This window comes from Esox lucius, chromosome 1, assembly GCF_011004845.1.
Source record: "Esox lucius isolate fEsoLuc1 chromosome 1, fEsoLuc1.pri, whole genome shotgun sequence".
NCBI lineage: Eukaryota > Metazoa > Chordata > Actinopteri > Esociformes > Esocidae > Esox > Esox lucius.
Genome location: NC_047569.1, coordinates 25,736,344 through 25,756,575, shown reverse-complemented (window position 1 = coordinate 25,756,575; position 20,232 = coordinate 25,736,344). Strand labels below are relative to the sequence as shown.

The 20,232-nt window shown below is 42.5% G+C and overlaps 1 protein-coding gene across 4 annotated transcripts in view; it reads left to right on the top strand.

Moving 5' to 3' along the window:
• The window catches only part of LOC105010769 (neurobeachin), a 248,833-nt gene that overhangs the window by 88,573 nt on the left and 140,028 nt on the right, over window positions 1-20,232 (top strand). For all 4 annotated transcript variants that reach the window (XM_029119588.2, XM_029119587.2, XM_029119586.2 and 1 more), the window contains exons 14-31: window positions 2,452-2,531; window positions 3,400-3,462; window positions 3,565-3,662; window positions 8,876-8,968; window positions 9,303-9,411; window positions 10,241-10,322; window positions 10,413-10,536; window positions 10,981-11,173; window positions 11,523-11,876; window positions 12,083-12,391; window positions 12,467-12,877; window positions 13,148-13,365; window positions 13,669-13,819; window positions 15,249-15,257; window positions 15,392-15,572; window positions 16,264-16,370; window positions 16,560-16,625; window positions 16,696-16,864. In XM_029119588.2, coding sequence (XP_028975421.2) covers window positions 2,452-2,531; window positions 3,400-3,462; window positions 3,565-3,662; window positions 8,876-8,968; window positions 9,303-9,411; window positions 10,241-10,322; window positions 10,413-10,536; window positions 10,981-11,173; window positions 11,523-11,876; window positions 12,083-12,391; window positions 12,467-12,877; window positions 13,148-13,365; window positions 13,669-13,819; window positions 15,249-15,257; window positions 15,392-15,572; window positions 16,264-16,370; window positions 16,560-16,625; window positions 16,696-16,864 — 2,817 coding nt within the window. The remainder of the gene's footprint in view (window positions 1-2,451; window positions 2,532-3,399; window positions 3,463-3,564; window positions 3,663-8,875; window positions 8,969-9,302; window positions 9,412-10,240; window positions 10,323-10,412; window positions 10,537-10,980; window positions 11,174-11,522; window positions 11,877-12,082; window positions 12,392-12,466; window positions 12,878-13,147; window positions 13,366-13,668; window positions 13,820-15,248; window positions 15,258-15,391; window positions 15,573-16,263; window positions 16,371-16,559; window positions 16,626-16,695; window positions 16,865-20,232) is intronic.

Sequence of the window (20,232 nt, the reverse complement as noted above, 5' to 3'; positions counted from 1 at the left end):
TGACATTTCTGAAATATGTGGTTTCCCCTTTAATTACACAAATGTAAATCATTTTTGAATAAAGTGAGCTAAATCCCCCTCCTGTCCAGTGCCCTCTGGGCAGTCAGGCTGAAGCAAACAATGACAGCCAGAGGATCAACAGTCCATCAATGTGATTGGTTTTGATTAATGTGGATGAAGCATGTGAATGCAGCTGTATTGGTAATTATGTCTTGCAGTGGTGTTGGCTTCTGTCCCTGTACTGTGTTCTCCAACTGCTTTCTGGTCAGCAGCGTCCGAATGATCGTTATGGCTTGTAAGAAAGAATAAAATAATCGGACCGGTTGTGTTCGATTGTGTCTGAAACAACAGATCTGAGTGTTACTGTAAGTTATTGTTAGGTAGGGGAATTACAAGAACACTGTGCTTTATTCAAAAACTCCTCCCCTGCTACATATCGTCTCCCACTGTAAACAGCACGAAAACAATTTGCTGTTGTTATAAAATATAGAATTCAGAGATATTTCCGAGGTGACATGCTTCCCTAAACTATTTAGTGCATGGTTTCTCGCATAAACATGATGAAAACCACATTCCCATTTTGACAAAAAGGTTGGGCTGGGGAGTAATCAATAGGAGAATATCACAACCAATCAAACACTGCAGGGTAAGTGATGCTGTGAAACACCATAATTCCATCATTAATGCAGATATATTATTGACATTTTCTGCAATTACAAAAAATTATGCAACCTTTAAAAGAATCCATGTGTAAGTTTGTCATTATAATTTAGAAATGAAGACAAATACTCTTGGCTTACCATTATGATCTCTACATCATTGTTGGGTTGACGTCGAGGTAATGAAATCACGTCTTGACATGATCAAAATCGATTGAAATACGACACAAGAGCCCCATGCCATGAAGCTGCGATGAAGAGTGGAATGATTCGATGGCATGGGAACCTAGTGCTGTACACAGTTTCCTCCTTCAGGGAGCCTGGGTTGGAGATGTTCCTGAAAGTTCCTTTTCCGTCGGTCACCTTGGTAAGACACATATGCCGGCCATGCGGAACACTGTATGTGGTCGGCCTAAGGCAAGCCTACCCAAAGGTATGAACATCCATGTACATTACGTGGGTAAAGCACATTCAGTGGGCGCAGGGATAGTGAGTTGTGGTGGGCCTCAAGAATCAGCTATAGACTTAACAAGTGCAAGCTGTCCAGCATGGGCTGGATCATGTACCCTGGGGGAAACGTGTTTACAAATGTCCAAAGCCACTGATGCGTGAGTAGTCCGTGGATGTTTTCAGCCTTGCTAAACCACTCCAAAATCAGAGAGCAGAGTGTGGCCTCCATTTTGAAGAGTAGGGCTCTCTGCTGAGAAATGACAGAGTGACTCTGCTGTGGCTAGATGCACTGTGCCCCATGTTATCCAAACCACTCTCTTTTAAACTTCGAATTGCATGCCTATCTGAGGTACTGTATGATAGTGATTCCACTTATTGATTATGCACATTGATATTGTTCATCGCAAAATAATACATATTTATGTGGCCGCGGTGAAAGCACGTCCCTCCATCGATGTCATGCTAACGAGACTAACTGAGACTTATAAAATAGGGAAATAGGTTGTTTCATGTGTGTGTTTGGAGTTGTTGTCTTGCTGGAAGACCCTCAAGCTTCAAAGGAGATACTGGTTTTGTACATGCAACAATTTCAACATTGTTTACAAGACATTGGGCGTTAATGAAGCACAGCTTGTTCAGCCAAGGAACCTGAGTGGCCAGTGTCTCCGCCATGCATTGGGTGTGTCCTACCACAGTCTCAAGACTGAATCTAATAATGTCTTTATTTAAGGTGGTCAGCGTACTCGCCCTACCCCCCAGCCTCCCCCTGTTCGGTCCTGTTTTTGACGTATTCCTGTATATATGCTTATTAATCTCCAGAGCTTATCTGCAGTCTCACGATCTAGTGTTGGGTAGTGGTACTGTATGAAAACAACAGCACCTCGAATTGTTCTGCTCTCCTATCAATTTGTGATTTAAAAACTTTTAAATTCTTTCCCAAATTTGATTTGATCTGACTGTATCTACGTCCCTGTCGCATTATAACAACTCATTTTAAACAGAGGATGGGGCAAGCTTTCGGTAGCTGGCCATAGCCATTCTGCTTTTTCCCCCACTTCTTCCAAACCAAAATGATTGAGGATCAGTACGAATGAGGGCAAGCTTACTGAGCTGATGACTTCGGCTTTGCGGCATCCAAGATGCCTGTGGGAGTCACTAGAGTGTGATGTTTTCAGGAAATCCCTGCCTCCCCACTACACAAGCGCTGTTGGCCAATTTGCATCACCAATAGAACTTCCCAGCTTCTCAACAGCTGGTGGTATATTCAAGACTTGAACCTAGACTGTGTAGGCCTGCATGTGTGTTTTTTCCACCATTAACCCCAGTAACTGTGTGTCCCCAGATGGTCCGAGGCCAACCCAGCAGGAGATCATCTCTCTTAGGGCCTTTATGTTGCTCTTCCTTAAACAGCTAATCCTCAAGGTACTACACAAACACACACATTCCAAATCATGTTTTTTCATAATCTTCACCTGATAACTAAAAGACATCCTGGTACAGTTCCTCTGGAACCATTAAGTTCAGTCAGCATGCAGGATCAGAAATTGTACTTTACTGTATTTTTTTTGCTTCTACAAAATCTAAGGAAGCGCCATTTCTGCCAAATCTGACCAAATCTGACTAAATCTGACCAAATCCTTCCCCTGCAGCCACGTAGGCCTACAGCCAATCTTTCCTGTCAATCAGACTCATATGCATGCGACTAACCGCAGGCCTCTGTGGAAATAAGATTCATCTGAACAAATGACGGCTGTGGAAATAAGATTAATTTGAACAGAGGAGGAAAAATAAACTGGCTACAAATAACAACATGGCTGTAACTATTGTGAACAGTGTCAGCTAGTCAAGGCTGGGTTCTTACACAAATAGCAATTACATTCCTGTTTGTTCCTGCAGAGATCAATAATACGAGTCTACTTCATCATCAGATAGTGCCTAAAATGTATATCTCCATAAGCCCAGGAACAACAAGAGACAGACTGGGGTGTAAACACTGAATATGCTCCAATACTATATAGTAATCTCACAAAGCCTTGCTAACCTTTCTACACCCCAAGAGGGGTAGCTGCTGTTTTGCATAGTAACTTCCGCATATCCTCCTGCATTGGGATTCAATCCACTACATCTAGCAGAGCTACCAGTTATCATTAAGCAACAGAAGGTCTCCCATCTTTTTTCTGTGACAACTTTAGCAGGCAAATGGAGTGTTGCTTCCGTCAACGTATTTCTGTTACTAGTAAGAATATGTTGTTTCTTTAAGCCAGTGTGCAAACGTGTATTCATTTCTCAGGACCGAGGTGTGAAAGAGGATGAGCTGCAGAGTATTCTGAACTACCTGCTAACCATGCATGAGGTGAGTTGAGTGTCCCTATGGTCTTTTGTTGTCGGGTATACTGTTTGTCCATTGACACTGCTATAGTCTACGGTCTTATACCTTTTCTCTTTCTCTGTCTAGGACGATAATATCCATGATGTCCTTCAGCTTTTGGTGGCTCTAATGTCAGAACACCCAGCCTCTATGATTCCAGCCTTCGACCAGAGGAATGGCATACGGTACTCCAACACCCATAACCACACAGATACACACATGCAGAGAAAAGCCTCTTGCTGTTCTTCGAGTCCATTTTGTGGAATAACATTACATCTGTAAAACTGGAGCTGCTGAGAGAATTGACATGATACTTGTTGAATAATTTACATATCCTGTAAGGGGAAATCAAAATAGAAATGATAAAAAGAAATAATCGTATCAGACATGTAGGATCACACATACAGGTAGGCCCCATGTGTTCTATGAAATATACATGTATATTGAACACTAACTCTCGCTAGCAGGTTGTTGGCTGTAATCCGTGAGTCAGCTGGGTAACAGAGAATGTTTCCTTTTGCCCCTTGAGCAAGGCATTTAACCCTGTTGCTCCTGTAAGTTGCTCTGGATAAAAACGGCTGCTAAACGACAAATGTAAATATAAATGTCTTGTGCGCCACCTACCTCACCTAAGACTTATCAGCTCAGCAGTGATAAAAATGTTGTTTAACGGACCTTGTAGTGTACAACTGTATCAGTTGTAGCCAATAGTGTTATCAGTACATAGACTTTATTCAAAGTCCGTGGAAGGTCGCTATAGTACAAACAGAAAACCGTAATCGGCCAAGCTAGCTTCCATGCAGTATACCATCCTCAGCTGAATTTGCATTGGAGAGGCTTCCAAAGAAAACCGTCTGTGTTCTGTTAGAAACGAAAATCTCAATCCATCATATGGCAGAGGGTGTTAAATCATTTCACTTATCAGCAGCATGTTATGATCAATGATATCGACAGCAGCTCTGAACGAAATAAAGTACAAAAATACATTTCTTTCAGCAAGTCATCTGTCATTTGGTCATGTTGAGTGCCCCTATCTCAGGGGAGAATGACATCTGCCTCCCTCCAGGCTTTTTGTGTAGTTGTAGTTTTAGTTTACTGTAACAACAGCAACATCAGTTGGTTCTTAATGACATAACCGGGGCATCAACATTCACGTCTTCAAAGTAGGAATCAGTGCAAAACCTCTTGAATAATTCCTGATAGGTTATCATTGGAAAGACATCCCCACTGGGATAATATACTCCCTGTCTCCCAAGTTCTATTAAAAAACATCTTTAAAACATTTTCTCTGGCTGCCCCAAGACTTGAGAAACAAAAAATATCCTTTGTTTCATCAACATAGTTATTATATCAAATTGAGTTTGAGGTTAGTTGATAAAGGTTTGTCATTTAAAAACAATTGTTGATGTTAACCAATTAAAGTTGTATAACAGTGTATGTTTTTTATACATGTGTATATAGATATATGTAGGGAATCCTTAAGAGAATTCATCCAATTGTTTAGAAAGAAAGGTTTTGATGGATTTTGAGAAAAGAAATAATAGGTCAATTTAGTGTATTGGCTGCATCTTGCCCCTTTATGACTGAAAATGTTTTTCTAACTGTAAATTAGACAACGGCTAGCCCAGTTTCTCAAGACAGAAAAGTCTCATTATTGTATTATTTTGGAACTGCTTGAGTAGTACAATAAATAGTAATAACATTTTATTAAAATACAAGTTACTTAGTAATGGGTATACTTAAGTTTGTGAACATGGACCAACTTATTTTATATCTTAGTATACTTACAGTATATAATTTGAAGTGGCATTTTAGTACTTCAAATTACTACAAATTCATTTCTTAACTTTTAAATTGTATTGTTTGATTCAATACAGGAACGCGGTTGGCAGGCACAGACTGGTTTTACAGTTGTATGAAGATCAGATTCAACTTTTTCATTGAACAGTACTACTACAGTACAACGAAATGCAGTTAGCATCTAACCAGAAGTATTAGTATTAAGTATTAAGTATTGTGTATGTTACAAGTGGAATCTATAGATGTGCAAGGAGGGCAAATGCAGTGCAAATGGAAATTCTAAATGAGCAAAGAAGACAAATGGGGGATGGGGGGGGTATTAAGTATATGTATGTACAAGTGGGAAATGAGGCAAATGCAAGTACAAATGGCAATTCTGACTGTGCAAAAAAACAAGCAAGTACATTGCCAATTCTAAATGTGCAGTGCAGGCAAATTGAAGGTGCATGGTGACATGTGCAACTGAAATGTAGGTATAGCAGCAATGAGGTTCCAGAAGTAGACACATAACAACTAAGAACTTACAAGGCAGTGTCAGAAGTAGTTCAAGGAAGTAGTACAAGGGAGTAGTGCAACAAGGTCACTGAGAGGCAATACTAAGCGTTGGGCGGGTGGGTATGGTTAGTGATGAGTCACAGAGTTCAGCAGGGTTACAGTAGATGGAAATAAACTGTTCCTGATCCTGCTGGTGAGGAAATGAAGAGACCTGTACCACCTGCCTGATGGAAGGAGGGCCAACAGTTTGTGGCACGGGTGTGAAGGATCTCTGATGATGCCGTGCGCCCTATGCAGACACTGCTTACGCTGGAGGTCTACGATGGCTGGGAGCTGGGCACCAGTGATGTGCTGGGCGGTTTTCACCACCCGTTGTAAAGGCCTTCCGGTCAGCCATGGAGCATCCGCCAAACCACACTGGCGCAGTTTGTCAGAATGCTCTTGATTGTGCAGTGGTAGAAATTCACAAGGATCTGGGAAGACAGGTGGGCCTTCTTCAGCCTCCTTAAAAAGTACAGGCACTGCTGCACCTTTTGACCAGGGTTGAGGTGTTGAGGGTCCAGGAGAGGTCCTCAGAGATGTGGACCCCCAGGAGTTTTGAGCTGGACACACGCTCCACCTCAGTACCATCAATGAATACTGGGGCGTGACTGTAGCCTTTAGACTTCCTGTAATCAACAATGAGCTCCTTGGACTTATTTGCTTTGAGGGCCAGGTTGTTGTCGGAGCACCAGGCTGACTCGTCATTGTCACTGATCAGGCCTACCACCGGGGAGTCATCTGCTGACTAAACAATAGTGTTGGAACTATGTACAGGCACACAGTCGTGGGTGAAGAGGGAGTACAGTAGAGGGCTCAGCACGTAAACCTTGTGGAACACCATTGTTCAGGATCAGGGTGGCGGAGGTGAAGTTGTCTAACCTGATTGGTTAGGAAGTCCAAAGTCCAGTTGCAGAGAGAGGGGCTGATCCCCAGGTCATGGGATAAAATGCAAATTAATAATTTAAAAATCACACAAATATGATTTTCTGAATTTTTGTTTTAGATTCCGTCTCTCACAGTTGAAATGTACCTATGATAAAAATTACAGACCTCTACATGCTTTGTAAGTAGGAAACCTGCAAAATCTGCAGTGTATCAAATACTTGTTCTCCCCACTGTACAGTGGCTCCTAAAAGTATTCATACCCGTAATTACATAAGTATTGCTTATGTAATTTAGTCAATATTTGTTTCCTTAGTCAATATTTGACAGCAATTACAACAACCAACTTTGCACATCTCAACATTGCTTTCTTTGCCTATTCTTTTGCCCAGTTGGATGCACACCTTTAGTGAACAGAAATGTTCAATTCTTTCCAGATGTTCTGAATTGGATTGAAGTCTGGCCTTTGACTGGGCAAGTCCAGAACAGTGACGTGTTTCAAGGCATGATTATCTCCAAGTACAACATTTGTTCCAAATGTTTTTGCTTTTTGTGTCAGCAATTACACATTGATTTTAAGGAAGATGTCTTCCCATGTTATCCTTGTTGGGTCAAAAGAGATATGGACTTTTTTATGCCAGATGTCTGTAACATCAGTAAAGATGTGGTCAATGATTTAATTTCTGCTCTGTTTGTAAATACCCTGGTAGGTTGACTGACAACCTGATCCAGAATACAGATATTGGTTACAGTTTGAAGCTACTTTTTGAGCGGACAACTTGATAAAAACCAGTCAGTGTGTCATCTTTTTTTTTACATAATAATGACACACTGTGAAAACAAGTTTTTAGAAGGCAAATCTCAGACCTACCAATACCGGTGCATATGTGTGAATTAGTGATACATTTTCTGAACTTTGTTTTTCTGTGGGGTTTCTGTGGGTTTGATTTTAGTTCTATTTAGAGAAGTTGTTTGGAAGTAGACATGTCAGTAACATTTACAGTTATAAATGTTAGGGTTAGACTCTAAACCTTGGAATTAAATTATTTGACCAATTATATTTTGCTGACAGGGCTTTAACCAGGGATAGAGGTTTAATGAGAACCTTTGTGGGGGCACTCAAGTTCTATTGGGAGATCAGCAAAAACAAGCAAATACCCCCGCAATTATCACTTTGGCCTGCTAGGTTAATTCATCTCAGTTGATCTAAAAACACAGCCTTTTAACTGTACAAGTTTAACGAAATACTCACACTGACTTAATTAGCACCTGTCGCAATGAACAGTTGCATTAAATGGTGAATAAAGAGGTATCACTTTTCTCAAATTCGATGTTTGTGTTTCTGTATCAAACTGTACACAAGCATCAACAGAGCACACAAATGATGTTGATATGATATTCACCTGATTTACTAGGTCGTTGCTAAGGTTTCTGTATTACGTTTGGTTAAATAGTGGTAAAAAGAACAAGCCACCGTTTTAAACAAGAACCTATAAAATGTGGTGTAGTGTGTTGTTCGCATTTCAACATAAGTCTAGTTGGGAGATGGTTCATATTGGCCTGCCTCAGCCTCTCAGCTGACCTCCACATTACTGTCTGTCTAACTTGAAGCATGCGGTCTCAAAAGCAAAATAATCATGAAAACCTAGTAGTCAGTTTTGAGCTCCTGCTGAGGTCTTTCTCTGTTTTATGCTAGCTTTTGACCAACTGGCAGAGCTCGTCAAAACATTGCATTTGCACAACGTTTACCTGCCGAAAGCGAAACTCACCACCTGACTGACTTATCTGTCAGTGACTATTAACCAGCTCTGCACTCATTTACTCCGTTTTGACTCAGCTGCTTTTAGATATTGTGAGCTTGTAGTGTGCCAGTTAGCCATGGAGCAGGAGGGGGTGGAAAGGGCCAAGTTCATAGGGAGGAATGGGGACAGCGAGAGCCATAGGACTCTGTTCTGTCTAGTTTAGAGTTGAAAACTTCTGGAATTCTCTCTATCAATTCCTGGTTGCACAGAGCTGGTGTGGAAAAAGCCAGACTTCTGGAATCCTCCAGTCAGGAACATCTAGAGATTTGCGACCCTAATGCTGTTTAACTGTCTTAAGTTTATAAGTGCCCGTGTGGGACACAGTCATTCACTAAGTCGTGTTACAGTTTTATCATATGTATTCTGTCCTTTTCAAGGGTGATGTACAAGCTGCTGGCTTCTAAGACTGAGAGCATCAGAGTCCAGTCCCTAAAAGTCCTGGGATACTTCCTCAAACACCTGGGGCACAAGTGAGTTATTACTAAATGTCTGACTGTCTGTCCGTCCGTTTGTCTCCTTATTGGCCGGTTGCCTGACTGGGCTGTTATGGTTGTCCCAAACCAAGGTATGGTGTTTGGGCATCTACTGTAATAATTCTCTTCTCCCCTCTTAACCTTTTCTCTTGACCCTCATTCTGTTCTTTTTATAATAACTATTGGTTGATGTATCCTCGCTGTAGCTAAGTTTAACTGAATTAACTGATAAATGTCAATGTATTAAGCCACCATCCAGAGACTTTTAGCAGAGATATTTTGTGTGTGTGTTCATGTGTGTGTGTGTGTGTGTGCTATGGGGTTTCCACAGAAGGAAGGTTGAGATCATGCACACCCATAGCCTCTTCACTCTTCTTGGGGAAAGACTGATGCTACACACCAACACTGTTTCAATGACCATCTACAACACGCTCTATGAGGTGCGTTTCTCTCTGTGACTACACACACTTCTTATTCAGAAATCCCTTGTAGGCAAATATGATTTCCCTTCATACCACAACATATTCTGGTTCTGGTCTGGCTGGCCATGAACCCAAAGTTGATCTGCAACGTGTAGATTTTGGGGCTGTTGGTGCTGGTAGTAACCTAATATAACCTATTGACGTTTTCTCCTCTCCTGTGTGAAGCAGAGACCTATTCTCTATTTTTAGTTATTGTGGGATCTTAGAAAATACTCCACCAGAATTTAAGCTAGGTGAAACCCACCAGATGTTAAGCTAGGTGAAACCCACCAGATGTTAAGCTAGGTGAAACCCACCAGATGTTAAGCTAGGTGAAACCCACCAGATGTTAAGCTAGGTGAAACCCACCAGATGGTAAGCTAGGTGAAACCCACCAGATGTTAAGCTAGGTGAAACCCACCAGATGGTAAGCTAGGTGAAACCCACCAGATGGTAAGCTAGGTGAAACCCACAAGATGGTAAGCTAAAGGAAACCCACCAGAATTTAAGCTAAGGGAAACCCACCTGACGTTAAGCTAAGTGAGTTTCATTTATTTGTTCTGAAGTACTCCCAGAAATTAAATTAGATGTTTTGATTCTATTATTGATCATGTTTCAATCTGGTATGAAATTATTGTTGTTTTTATATTAAACATAATTTTTGTGCTTAGTTCAATTTGCAGTGTACAATATATATCTTTTATATATTGTATATATAATATAATGTTTCAGCCCCCCAACAATCCATGATTGCATCTAGTTATTTAGCCCTGACCTATAAAATGACTGTTTCTGTTGACCCCAACAGATCCTGACAGAGCAGGTGTGTACCCAGGTCGTCCACAAGCCCCACCCTGAACCAGACTCCACGGTCAAGATCCAGAACCCAAGTAAGTCTGCTGTCCTATGCAATTTCAACAAATCAAGTGAAACCCTATTACTAGCGCCGACTTTACACCTTGTTTGTGTGTGTATTCCAGTGATCCTGAAGGTAGTAGCGACCCTTTTGAAGAACTCATCCCCCAGCGTTGAGCTGATGGAGGTTCGACGGCTCTTCCTCTCAGATATGATCAAACTGTTCAGCAACAGTCGAGAAAACAGACGGTGAGGACACACACTCGCAGACACAGAAACGCACACACTGAGCAGAGAGTAGACAATAGTTATTTGTTTGATGAATGTTTCAAACGCAAACCTGTTGTTTTCCCCTGAAGCTAAATAATCCCTTAATGCATGGCATGTACACACAAACATACACCACGTACACACACCACGTACACACAGCATCACACCGTTACTCTAATGCTTTGTTAGGACTCTTCCCAGCCGAGACAGCACACTTTACTTTCTGTTGAAAGCATTATCAGGGTGTCAATCAGTGTGTCCTGGTTTAGCCACTGTTGACTATAGTATAGCATCAGATCATATCAGAAATGAACATAATGAAGACAGCTCAATGGCTGATGGTTTTAACAGGGTTCTGTTCCAGTGATCTGAGTCTGCTTGGTACTGACAGAAAAAATGACCACAGTGTGTTTTTTGTTGAAGATGTCTGTTGCAGTGTTCGGTGTGGCAGGACTGGATGTTCAGTCTGGGTTACATCAACCCTAAGAACCCAGAGGAACAGAAGATGATGGAGATGGTGTACAACATCTTCAGGATCCTCCTCTACCACGCCATCAAGTATGAGTGGGGAGGCTGGCGAGTCTGGGTGGATACACTCTCCATCGCACACTCCAAAGTAAGACTTGCAGTGGCCCCTGCGTCCCAAATGACACACAATTTCCAATAGAGTAAAGTACGTTTGACACTCTGTAGGGAATAGGGTAGCGTTTGGAATGTACATCAGCTTTATTGTAATGAGGGGAAACACTGCCCTCTGCTGGTAAGAAAGACAGTGCCAACAACAGGTTAGCCCCTATTATTGGTCTTAGCCCTCACTATAAGATCTTTCATGAGGTGCATAAGAAGTACTGGCTAAGATTAAGTAAGTTAAGGCTCAATACCTATTGATCGTGTCCATAAGAACTGCCTGGCAACAATTATTATTGATAGATTATTCATTATTGATTGGGTCTCCTTTATTTCAGGTTACATATGAGGCCCATAAAGAGTACCTTGCTAAGATGTATGAGGAGTACCAGCGTCAGGAGGAGGAGAACATCAAGAAGGGGAGGAAGGGTTTGGTCAGCACCATCTCAGGCCTGCAGGACCTCCAGGCCGGGGGCATCCAGGGGAACATGGAGATCAGAGAGATCGATGAGCACTCCCAGACCCAGACCCCGGAGAGTGAGGGGGACTACCCGGAGACCCCTGGCCACCCCCGGGGCGTACTGTCAGAGGGGAAGAGTGGGGAGGAGGGGGCTCTAGGAAGCACCGAGCGAACGGGGTCAGGTGTCAGAGTGGAGGTTCATGACCTGCTGGTGGACATCAAGGCTGAAAAGGTACTGCACGGTGGCAGCAATCAATCTCAGATACAAATACCTTTTAAATTGTTATTGACTAAGAAGACGGTACTATTATAGTCAGTGCATTCTTCTAACTGGGAAAATAAACCAACATATCGAAAGTCAGTCAGTCAGTCTTTCTGACTGTAAGTCAGTCAGTAATCAATCCATCAACAAATCAGCAAATTAATCAATCTCAACAGGTGGAGGCGACGGAGGTGAAGCTGGATGACCTGGACTTGTCTTCAGAGCCGCTGGGCGTGGCAGTGGGCGTGACTGGGGGTGTGGTCTCAGAGGACAGGAGCGCGGCATTGGTCCAGGTGGATTCTCTTTTGGACAATGTGTACTGTGCTGCTGTAGAGAAGCTGAGCAGTAGCGCCGTCAGTGGAGTACTGGTCCACAACGCAACTGTCGCATTCGCCCCAGACGACCACAACACTGGACACCTCATCACCCTCGCTGGCGACGACAGGGAGAGTCTCCCTAGCAACAGTAACTTCCTGTTTGGCAAGGTTAGCTTATCTTTCCTTTTGTTCTGCTTGTGTTTTGTTATGTGTAAGTTAACGTAACTGAAGCGGTGTCCACAGGATGAGCCCCTGGTCCTGCCAAGTCCTGGTTCTAACCCTGAACCCGACCTGGACCCCTCAGTCCCCTCCGGCCTCGGCACTAACCTGGGTCTGCTGGCCCACATGACGGGCAGCTCTGAGCATGGGACCGCCAGCCTGGTCGGCACGGTCGGTCATGGAGCTCCAGTCAGCAGCATCCAGACCCCCCTGGGGGACATGGCCTCTGGGCCAAGGGAAGAGGGATGCTGTAAGGGGTCAGAATTCATTGAGACAGGGTCTGGAGCTAGGCCTGTGGTGTCGGAGAGGTCCGAGCCATCAACCGGAAGGAAATGCAGTGGTGCAGATGCGATCAGCAACACCTCAGACACAGAGCGGTCCGACGATGGAAAAGACAAGGAGGTTAAGATGATACAGACAACCACCACCACACAGGTTAGTGGAGTATCTCTCCTTTTTCCATCCATTCCTCCCTCTTTCCCCCTCCGCTCCTCCTTCCCTCTCCTCCCGCTATCCCGCTGTTCGTAAGTCAGAGTTGAGGAGAGAAAAGGAGAAGAAAAGGGAGAGGTAGGACTAGATAACTATTAATACTCCCTCTCTGCTTTTATGTAAACCCTCATGTTTCATTTAGACGCTCTTGCCTTATGCACTTAGTGAAATGCAGTCTTGCGCGTGTCTGTGCGCCCGCGCGTCTTTGTGTGCCAGTCCCTCCATGGTCGCGCCGTGGCCCAGTTGGAGCGAGACCTGCGGATGGACCTGGGTTTCAGAGGCATGCCCATGACCGAGGAGCAGCGGCGCCAGTTCAGCCCGGGTCCTCGCACCACCATGTTCCGCATCCCGGAGTTCAAATGGTCTCCCATGCACCAGCGCCTCCTCACCGACCTGCTGTTCGCCCTGGAAACAGACGTCAGTGTCTGGAGGAGGTGAGACAACAGATGCTCCGAGGACACACCCTGTTTCCGATGAAGCACTCTACTTTGTAGCAGAGCTCTAGTCTTTATCTGGATTGCAGTATTTTCAGCAAATACGGGCTTCCACATAGGACATGATGTTCACTACTATGTTTACATGTATGCTATGGAAATAACTCCAGTGTTTCCTGCAGCCAGGTCCTCTTCCTGCCTTCTCTGTGGAGCGTTAATGACCATTTATCACTGACATTTCCTCTGACCTGGCCGACGCTTAACATGTCGCAAATTGTTCCCCCTCTCTCTGCCTCCCTGCAGCCATTCAACCAAATCTGTCATGGACTTTGTCAACAGCAACGAGAACATCATCTTTGTCCACAACACCATCCACCTCCTCTCTCAGATGGTGGATAACATCATCATCGCTTGTGGAGGGATCCTTCCTCTGCTCTCCGCTGCCACGTCTCCTGTAAGTCAGACAGACTGTCTCTCTGCAGTGTCTCCTGTAAGTCAGACAGACTGTCTCTCTGCAGTGTCTCCTGTAAGTCAGACAGACTGTCTCTCTGCAATGTCTCCTGTAAGTCAGACAGAAAGTCTCTCTGCAGTGTCTCCTGTATGTCAGACAGACAGTCTCTCTGCGATGTCTCTTGTACGTCAGACAGACAGTCTCTCTGCCACGTCTCCTGTAAGTCAGACAGACAGTCTCTCTGCAGTGTCTCCTGTAAGTCAGACAGACAGTCTCTCTGCAGTGTCTCCTGTAAGTCAGACAGACAGTCTCTCTGCAGTGTCTCCTGTAAGTCAGACAGACAGTCTCTTTGCCACGTCTCCTGTAAGTCGGACAGCCTCTTTGCAATGTTTCCTGTAAGTCAGACAGTCTCTGCGATGTCTTCTGTAAGTAAATCAGTCTCTCTACGATGTCTTCTGTAAGTAAATCCGTCTCTCTACGATATCTTCTGTAAGTAAATCAGTCTCTCTACGATGTCTTCTGTAAGTAAATCAGTCTCTCTACGATGTCTTCTGTAAGTCAGTCAGTCTCTCTACCATGTCTCCTGTAAGTCAGTCAGCCTCTCTACAGTGTCTCCTGTAAGTCAGTCAGCCTCTTTACAGTGTCTCCTGTAAGTCAGTCAGCCTCTCTACAGTGTCTCCTGTAAGTCAGTCAGCCTCTCTACAGTGTCTCCTGTAAGTCAGTTTCTCTGCCATCAGACTGTCTTTCTGCCACTTCTCTTGTTGGTGGGTAAGACTCTCTACCATGTCTCCTTATCAGTCATTTATGTCTTTTTTCTTCAGTAAGTCAGTAAATTAGTTGGTTTTCCTGTCTGTGGTGGCACAGCACCATCTAGTGGTATATTGGTTCTTTATTAATGACTTGTTTAAGATGGTTAACATGGAGCTGCACTATTGTTGCATTGTAACTAAAGAAAACATTGATGATGATACAGCTGCAGTTTTAGGGAAATTATTACCCTCCAGTGTTGTGATTGGCTGTGATATTCGTCTTTTTCACTCCCCTAAATCAGCCTTGTTGTTGCTGATAAATGTAGAAAAATTGACTTTTTCCTAAACATCTACACAGCATGCAGAAATAGTGTTTTCAAATGCCTTCAAGGTATCTAAATCACTGTACAAAATGTTTTTACTGCTGTTTGAAACTGGTGGATGAATCTGATAGACAGAAGTCAGTGCATGCAATATGGAGCAGTGGGGGGGGGGGTTGTTCACACCTGTGACAAATCCCGTGTTTCTACTGTCTTTATCAGTTGTACCTGTCATCATTTCTTTAGCTTAAGTCTGCTATATATTTAGCTAATAACTTAGATTGATTGTTTTCTCATTTTGTCTGTTAATTTTAACTGTCTTTTGTTCTGTTTTTCCCCCCTCTGTTGTCTGTTTGTGGCCAGACTACCAAGGTTAGTACTTCTGTTCTCTGCTTTTTTCTTCTGTCTTAGGATGTATTTCTTGTTTTAGTTTCTTCAGTGTGTATGGTTGTCCTCTGTCCACTTCTCTGTCCCCTCCTACACGTCCCTGTCTGCGCTGTGAGCAGGCTGACATGGAGAACATCGAGGCCACCCAGGGCATGTCCTCAGAGACCGCGGTGTCCTTCCTGTCCCGCCTGATGTCCATGGTGGACGTGCTAGTGTTTGCCAGCTCACTCAACTTTTCGGAGATTGAAGCTGAGAAGAACATGTCTTCTGGAGGCCTAATGAGACAGTGTCTTCGACTGGGTGTGTGTGTGTATATGTGTGGGTTTCCTGCAGACATTTGATGTAATATTAAAGGATTAATGAGATCAATAAGAATCATGGCAATTACGTCGCAATAATTCCAGTAATCCATTAAATCCTTTTACGTGGTCAACCTAGCTAATTAATATTCTAAACTCCCTACTATTAGGTATTACATTTGCTTTGGTGAATCATGGTTTTGATTAAATCGTGTCTCTTGCCGCGGTAGGTAGATCAGTCAGCTTGTCTCTGTAAAGGCCTGATGATTGTAGCTAAGCTACAACAGCTGAAGGAACAAAGCTGAAGTCCACACTACACACATTCTACTAACATTTTAGTCAGCTCTTATCCAGAGCCACATACAGTATGTGAATACATTTCAAGACAGCTACTGTAGTAGGAACAACCATGCAACTCAGTGGTATATACATTCTACTCAGTGATGTAGCTATCAGTAAAGTCTGTGCTAGAACAAAGAAAATCCAAACAATAAACATTGCAAGCATTAGTTCACAAAGTGGAGTTTTCTGCTGAGATACTTTTGATACTGTTTTAGAGACACATGCGCGCCGCACACCCACATGCAAACTGTCTTTTTCATCATCTACAGTGTGTCAGATCTGTCTGTTGATCCCATTATTCAAGATGCAGCTTCTGATGGCCTGTGTTTGTGTGTGTGTGTGTGTGTCAGTGTGTTGCGTAGCCGTGAGGAACTGTCTGGAGTGTAGACAGAGGCAGAGGGAAAGAGGGACCACCTGTAAGAGCCAGGACAACCTGTATGGTGCAGCATCTGGCAAGGTATATCCTCACCTAACCCCACCCACTTAAAATCCATCCATAGTAAGTGGTACTGTTGATGGGTGCCCTGTGAAACAGAGGAAAGTTGTAATTTTTGGCTAGTGGTAAACATACATTGTTACACAGGCACTAACTTGTCCAAGTCCTGTACCCCCAAAACATTTATTTGGTAACTTTTCTCCCATCCAGGACCCTGACAGACTTCTACAGGATGTCGACATTAACCGCCTGAGAGCTGTTGTGTTCCGGGATGTTGTGAGTATGGCTGTGTGTGTGTGTGTGTGTGTGTGTGTGTGTGTGTGTAACATGTATATTTCCTCTCCAGGATGACAGTAAGCAGGCCCAGTTCCTGGCACTGGCGGTGGTCTACTTCATCTCTGTCCTCATGGTGTCAAAATACAGAGACATCCTAGAACCTCAAAGGGAAACAAACAGGATGGTCAACCAATCAGCATGCAGCATTCGCCACGAGATCAATTCACCTACCAGCACGGGTACTTGTGTTGTCCAAACCTCTTCCCTCTCGTTTCCGCTTGCCTGTATTCTAAACTCTCCTCTAACCTCTTCAATGAACTAACCTATCCACTAACACCTAATGTATTTACCAACACCTAAACCTTTTTTATAAAATGCTGAAATCTTGTGGATGTGGCAAAGCTTCACAAAAATGAATGCCAAAGAAGGCAAAATACAAGGGGAAAATAAAATGTGCAGGCATTTCCACAAGTGGATTGCTCCGTCATTTAAAAGGTGTATACCCTTAACAAAGCAAAGCAAAGCAAATGAGGAATGGTGTATGTGATGTATTTATTATATTTTACACTGTAAACCCTGGGGCATTTTGTATGCAGATATTTTAAAGATAGTGAAATGCTACTAATGACTACTTATGTGACGCTAAGTTTTGAATAAGATCTTCCCAACGTGCTCTACTGCAGTTTGATATTTTTATATAGTTTTTGACTTAACTTGAATTCTGCTAACTTGTTTGGATTTAAAGTGTATTACAGGACTACAGTTCAAGTCTGTGTTGCCAGAAGGCTCGTGTTCTGAGACATTTAACTCAACTTATTATCATTACTTCTAAAAATATCATCTATGTTTAGTCTGACAAATGCAACTAAAAAAAGAATGAAAAAGCCTACTGTTAATGAATTGGGGAATTGATAAAGTCACACCACTCTTTTCATTTCTAAATCTCCACTCTATCAGTTCTGTCTCTCAAAATCATGATGTACAGTACGGACAGCCACAAACCTAAAAGAAGCAAAGCTGCATCTTTCAGTCAAAGGTAGTCTAAAACCCATGTCGTTTTAAATACATGTAGCATAGTAACCATATGGTTTTGAATATATGAAACCCTACCTTACAATAATTGAGTTTGAGTTTCAGTGTTAATAAATTAGCAAGCGGAATAAAATGACAGTGTGTGATTTGTAATTCAGTAATCTGATGTTTTTGTCAGGCTCTGTAAATGTGCTTAATTCAGCACGGTAACACATTCATGGGTGGGGACACTGTGGTGGGAGGCTCAGCAGGAAAGGTGATGTTTTGGATGAGACCCTGGTCTCTGGCAGGGAACATTACATGTGCATAGAGACGCTGATGCGTTGCAGTTAGACAATGGCTCTGTCCTTTTATTTCATGTTTAATTGACGTGACATGATTTGACAAGGATAATGTATCTGATATGGTCACACGTCAACAGTGAAAGTCTACATAATCCTCATCTACAACTTCTCCTCTTATCATTTTAAATCTACAGGATTACATTATGATTCTCAAGCTTTGTGAATTTGGTTGGAAATCAAAATTCTTCAAACCATCTGAAATCTGGATGGAGACTGGACTGTTCATGATAAGGCCACCACCATTAGGAAAAGCCATTATGGTTTCTTAGTCATTAACATTTTTTAAATCATGTCGCCTTTGTCTTTTTACATAAGGTTTGTTTCATTCATATTTATTTTTATCCTAATAAAATCCCCAGTTCCTGCCGGTGAGAAGCATTCCCATGATTCTGATTCTGATAACATGATGCTGCCACCCACAGTACGAAGAACTATCTAAATCAATTTGAAATCATTGACTGCAACAATGCAAATTCTTGTTTCAATCCGAGTAAAGAATAACATCTTTTGGGTAAATCTAGTACAACACGAAACCTTCTATATTCCAGTAAGGTGGCACAGAATGGTTTAATGCAGTGGTTCCCAACTGCTTGAATCCTAGAGTAGAGGTTTTGTTGTAGCCCCAGACAAGCATACCACATTCATATCAATAGCGGGCCTGCTAATTTGTTAAAAAGCTGAGTCAGGTGTTATTAACCGGGGCTAGAATAAAATAAATTGTACTGAGTTGGGAACCATCGATTTAATAGCTATGCTTGTTATCGGCTGGGACTTGGTAGTATATCTGGATACAGTATTTATATAAGCAAGCAAGTTTATTTATACATCGAAGCAATTCAATATGCTTTACAAAGAAACATAACAAATATATACGAAAGTACAATAACATAAAAACAAATACTCAAATGAAAACATCAAAACAAATGAAGACATAATAATAATAAAAAGTACAATAAGAAAACATATAAATATTTAAAATGTGATTAAAACGTAGGAAGCTATAAGGCTAAGCAGTGTGGTTAAGTTTAAGTGCTCAGTCATAGATGAGCAAAGCACAGGTAAAAACTGCCTATTAAAATTATTCAGTGAAACAAGCTTATCTTTATGCTACAGACACATGAGAACAGCTTTTCAAAAAGTGTTAGATTTTCTTTTCAGTCATTTAACCTACACACTTATTCGGAGTGAAATGCAATTAGTGCATTTATCTTAAGATAGCTGGGTGTTTCAACCTAGTAGGAGTAGTAAGTAATTACTAAAAAGTAGTTCGATTGAACAGAAAGGGATAACCAGTGAGAGCATGCTCAAAGGTTTAGGAAAGAAAAAAGCGAATTGATGCCTGACTGAAGTTTTTGCTCTCAGACAGGTCAAGGTGGTGAATGTTTCAGGGTGGTCCAGTCCGTCAGACCTGACTTAAATGTGCTTGGCAATCTGAGGCTTTGTATGATTATTGCTGTCTATCAATGATTAATCAAATTCACTGAGTTTGAGCAATTTTGACAAAAACCTATACACATTATCTTGCCATCAGAAAAAAGGGGAGGGTGGTAGAGGGTTTTGAAAAGAAGCTGGTAGTGGGTCAGGGAAGGGAAAGGAAAGTGAGAGAGTGTTGTGGAAAGGAGGCTGTACCGGCTGTGGTATGAACAGTAACATATGCCTAATGAAAGGAGAGAAAGAGAGGGGGAGAGAGAGGTTGAGAGAGAAACAGTGAAAGAGAGAGAGAGTAACTGAAAGATGGGTTTGGGCCGTAGTGAGGCTATTTCTTCTTCCAGACGTCTTTGTCCATTAGCTAGTCAATCAGCCAGGACGATGGGATCAGAGAGGCTGCTGGGAAGGATGCTTCACCACCTTCATAAATAATATCACAGAGTTTCCAGCCAACAGGCACGGGGCAGATGCCTGTCTGGCTGCGTTGGAATTTAGAAGTGGATGAATGAGGAAGAGTTTGATAGGGAGTCACCTTGCATCATAAATGACGACTCATTATTTGTAGATCAATAAATCACATTGTACCAACAGTGTGTCGCTGTGTAACCCTACCCTGAGTCATCGTGTGTGAGTGACTCCCATTGGGTGTGTGTTCCAGGTGTAGCAGCACTTCAGGACCAGAGATCAACACAAATCTCTGCACGGTTTTAGCCGGTCCCTATTAAAATATAAGGATATTTCTGTCTTAGGTGTGAGGTTTAGAATAAATCATACAACATTGTAGTTAGTGTTAAAGTAACTTC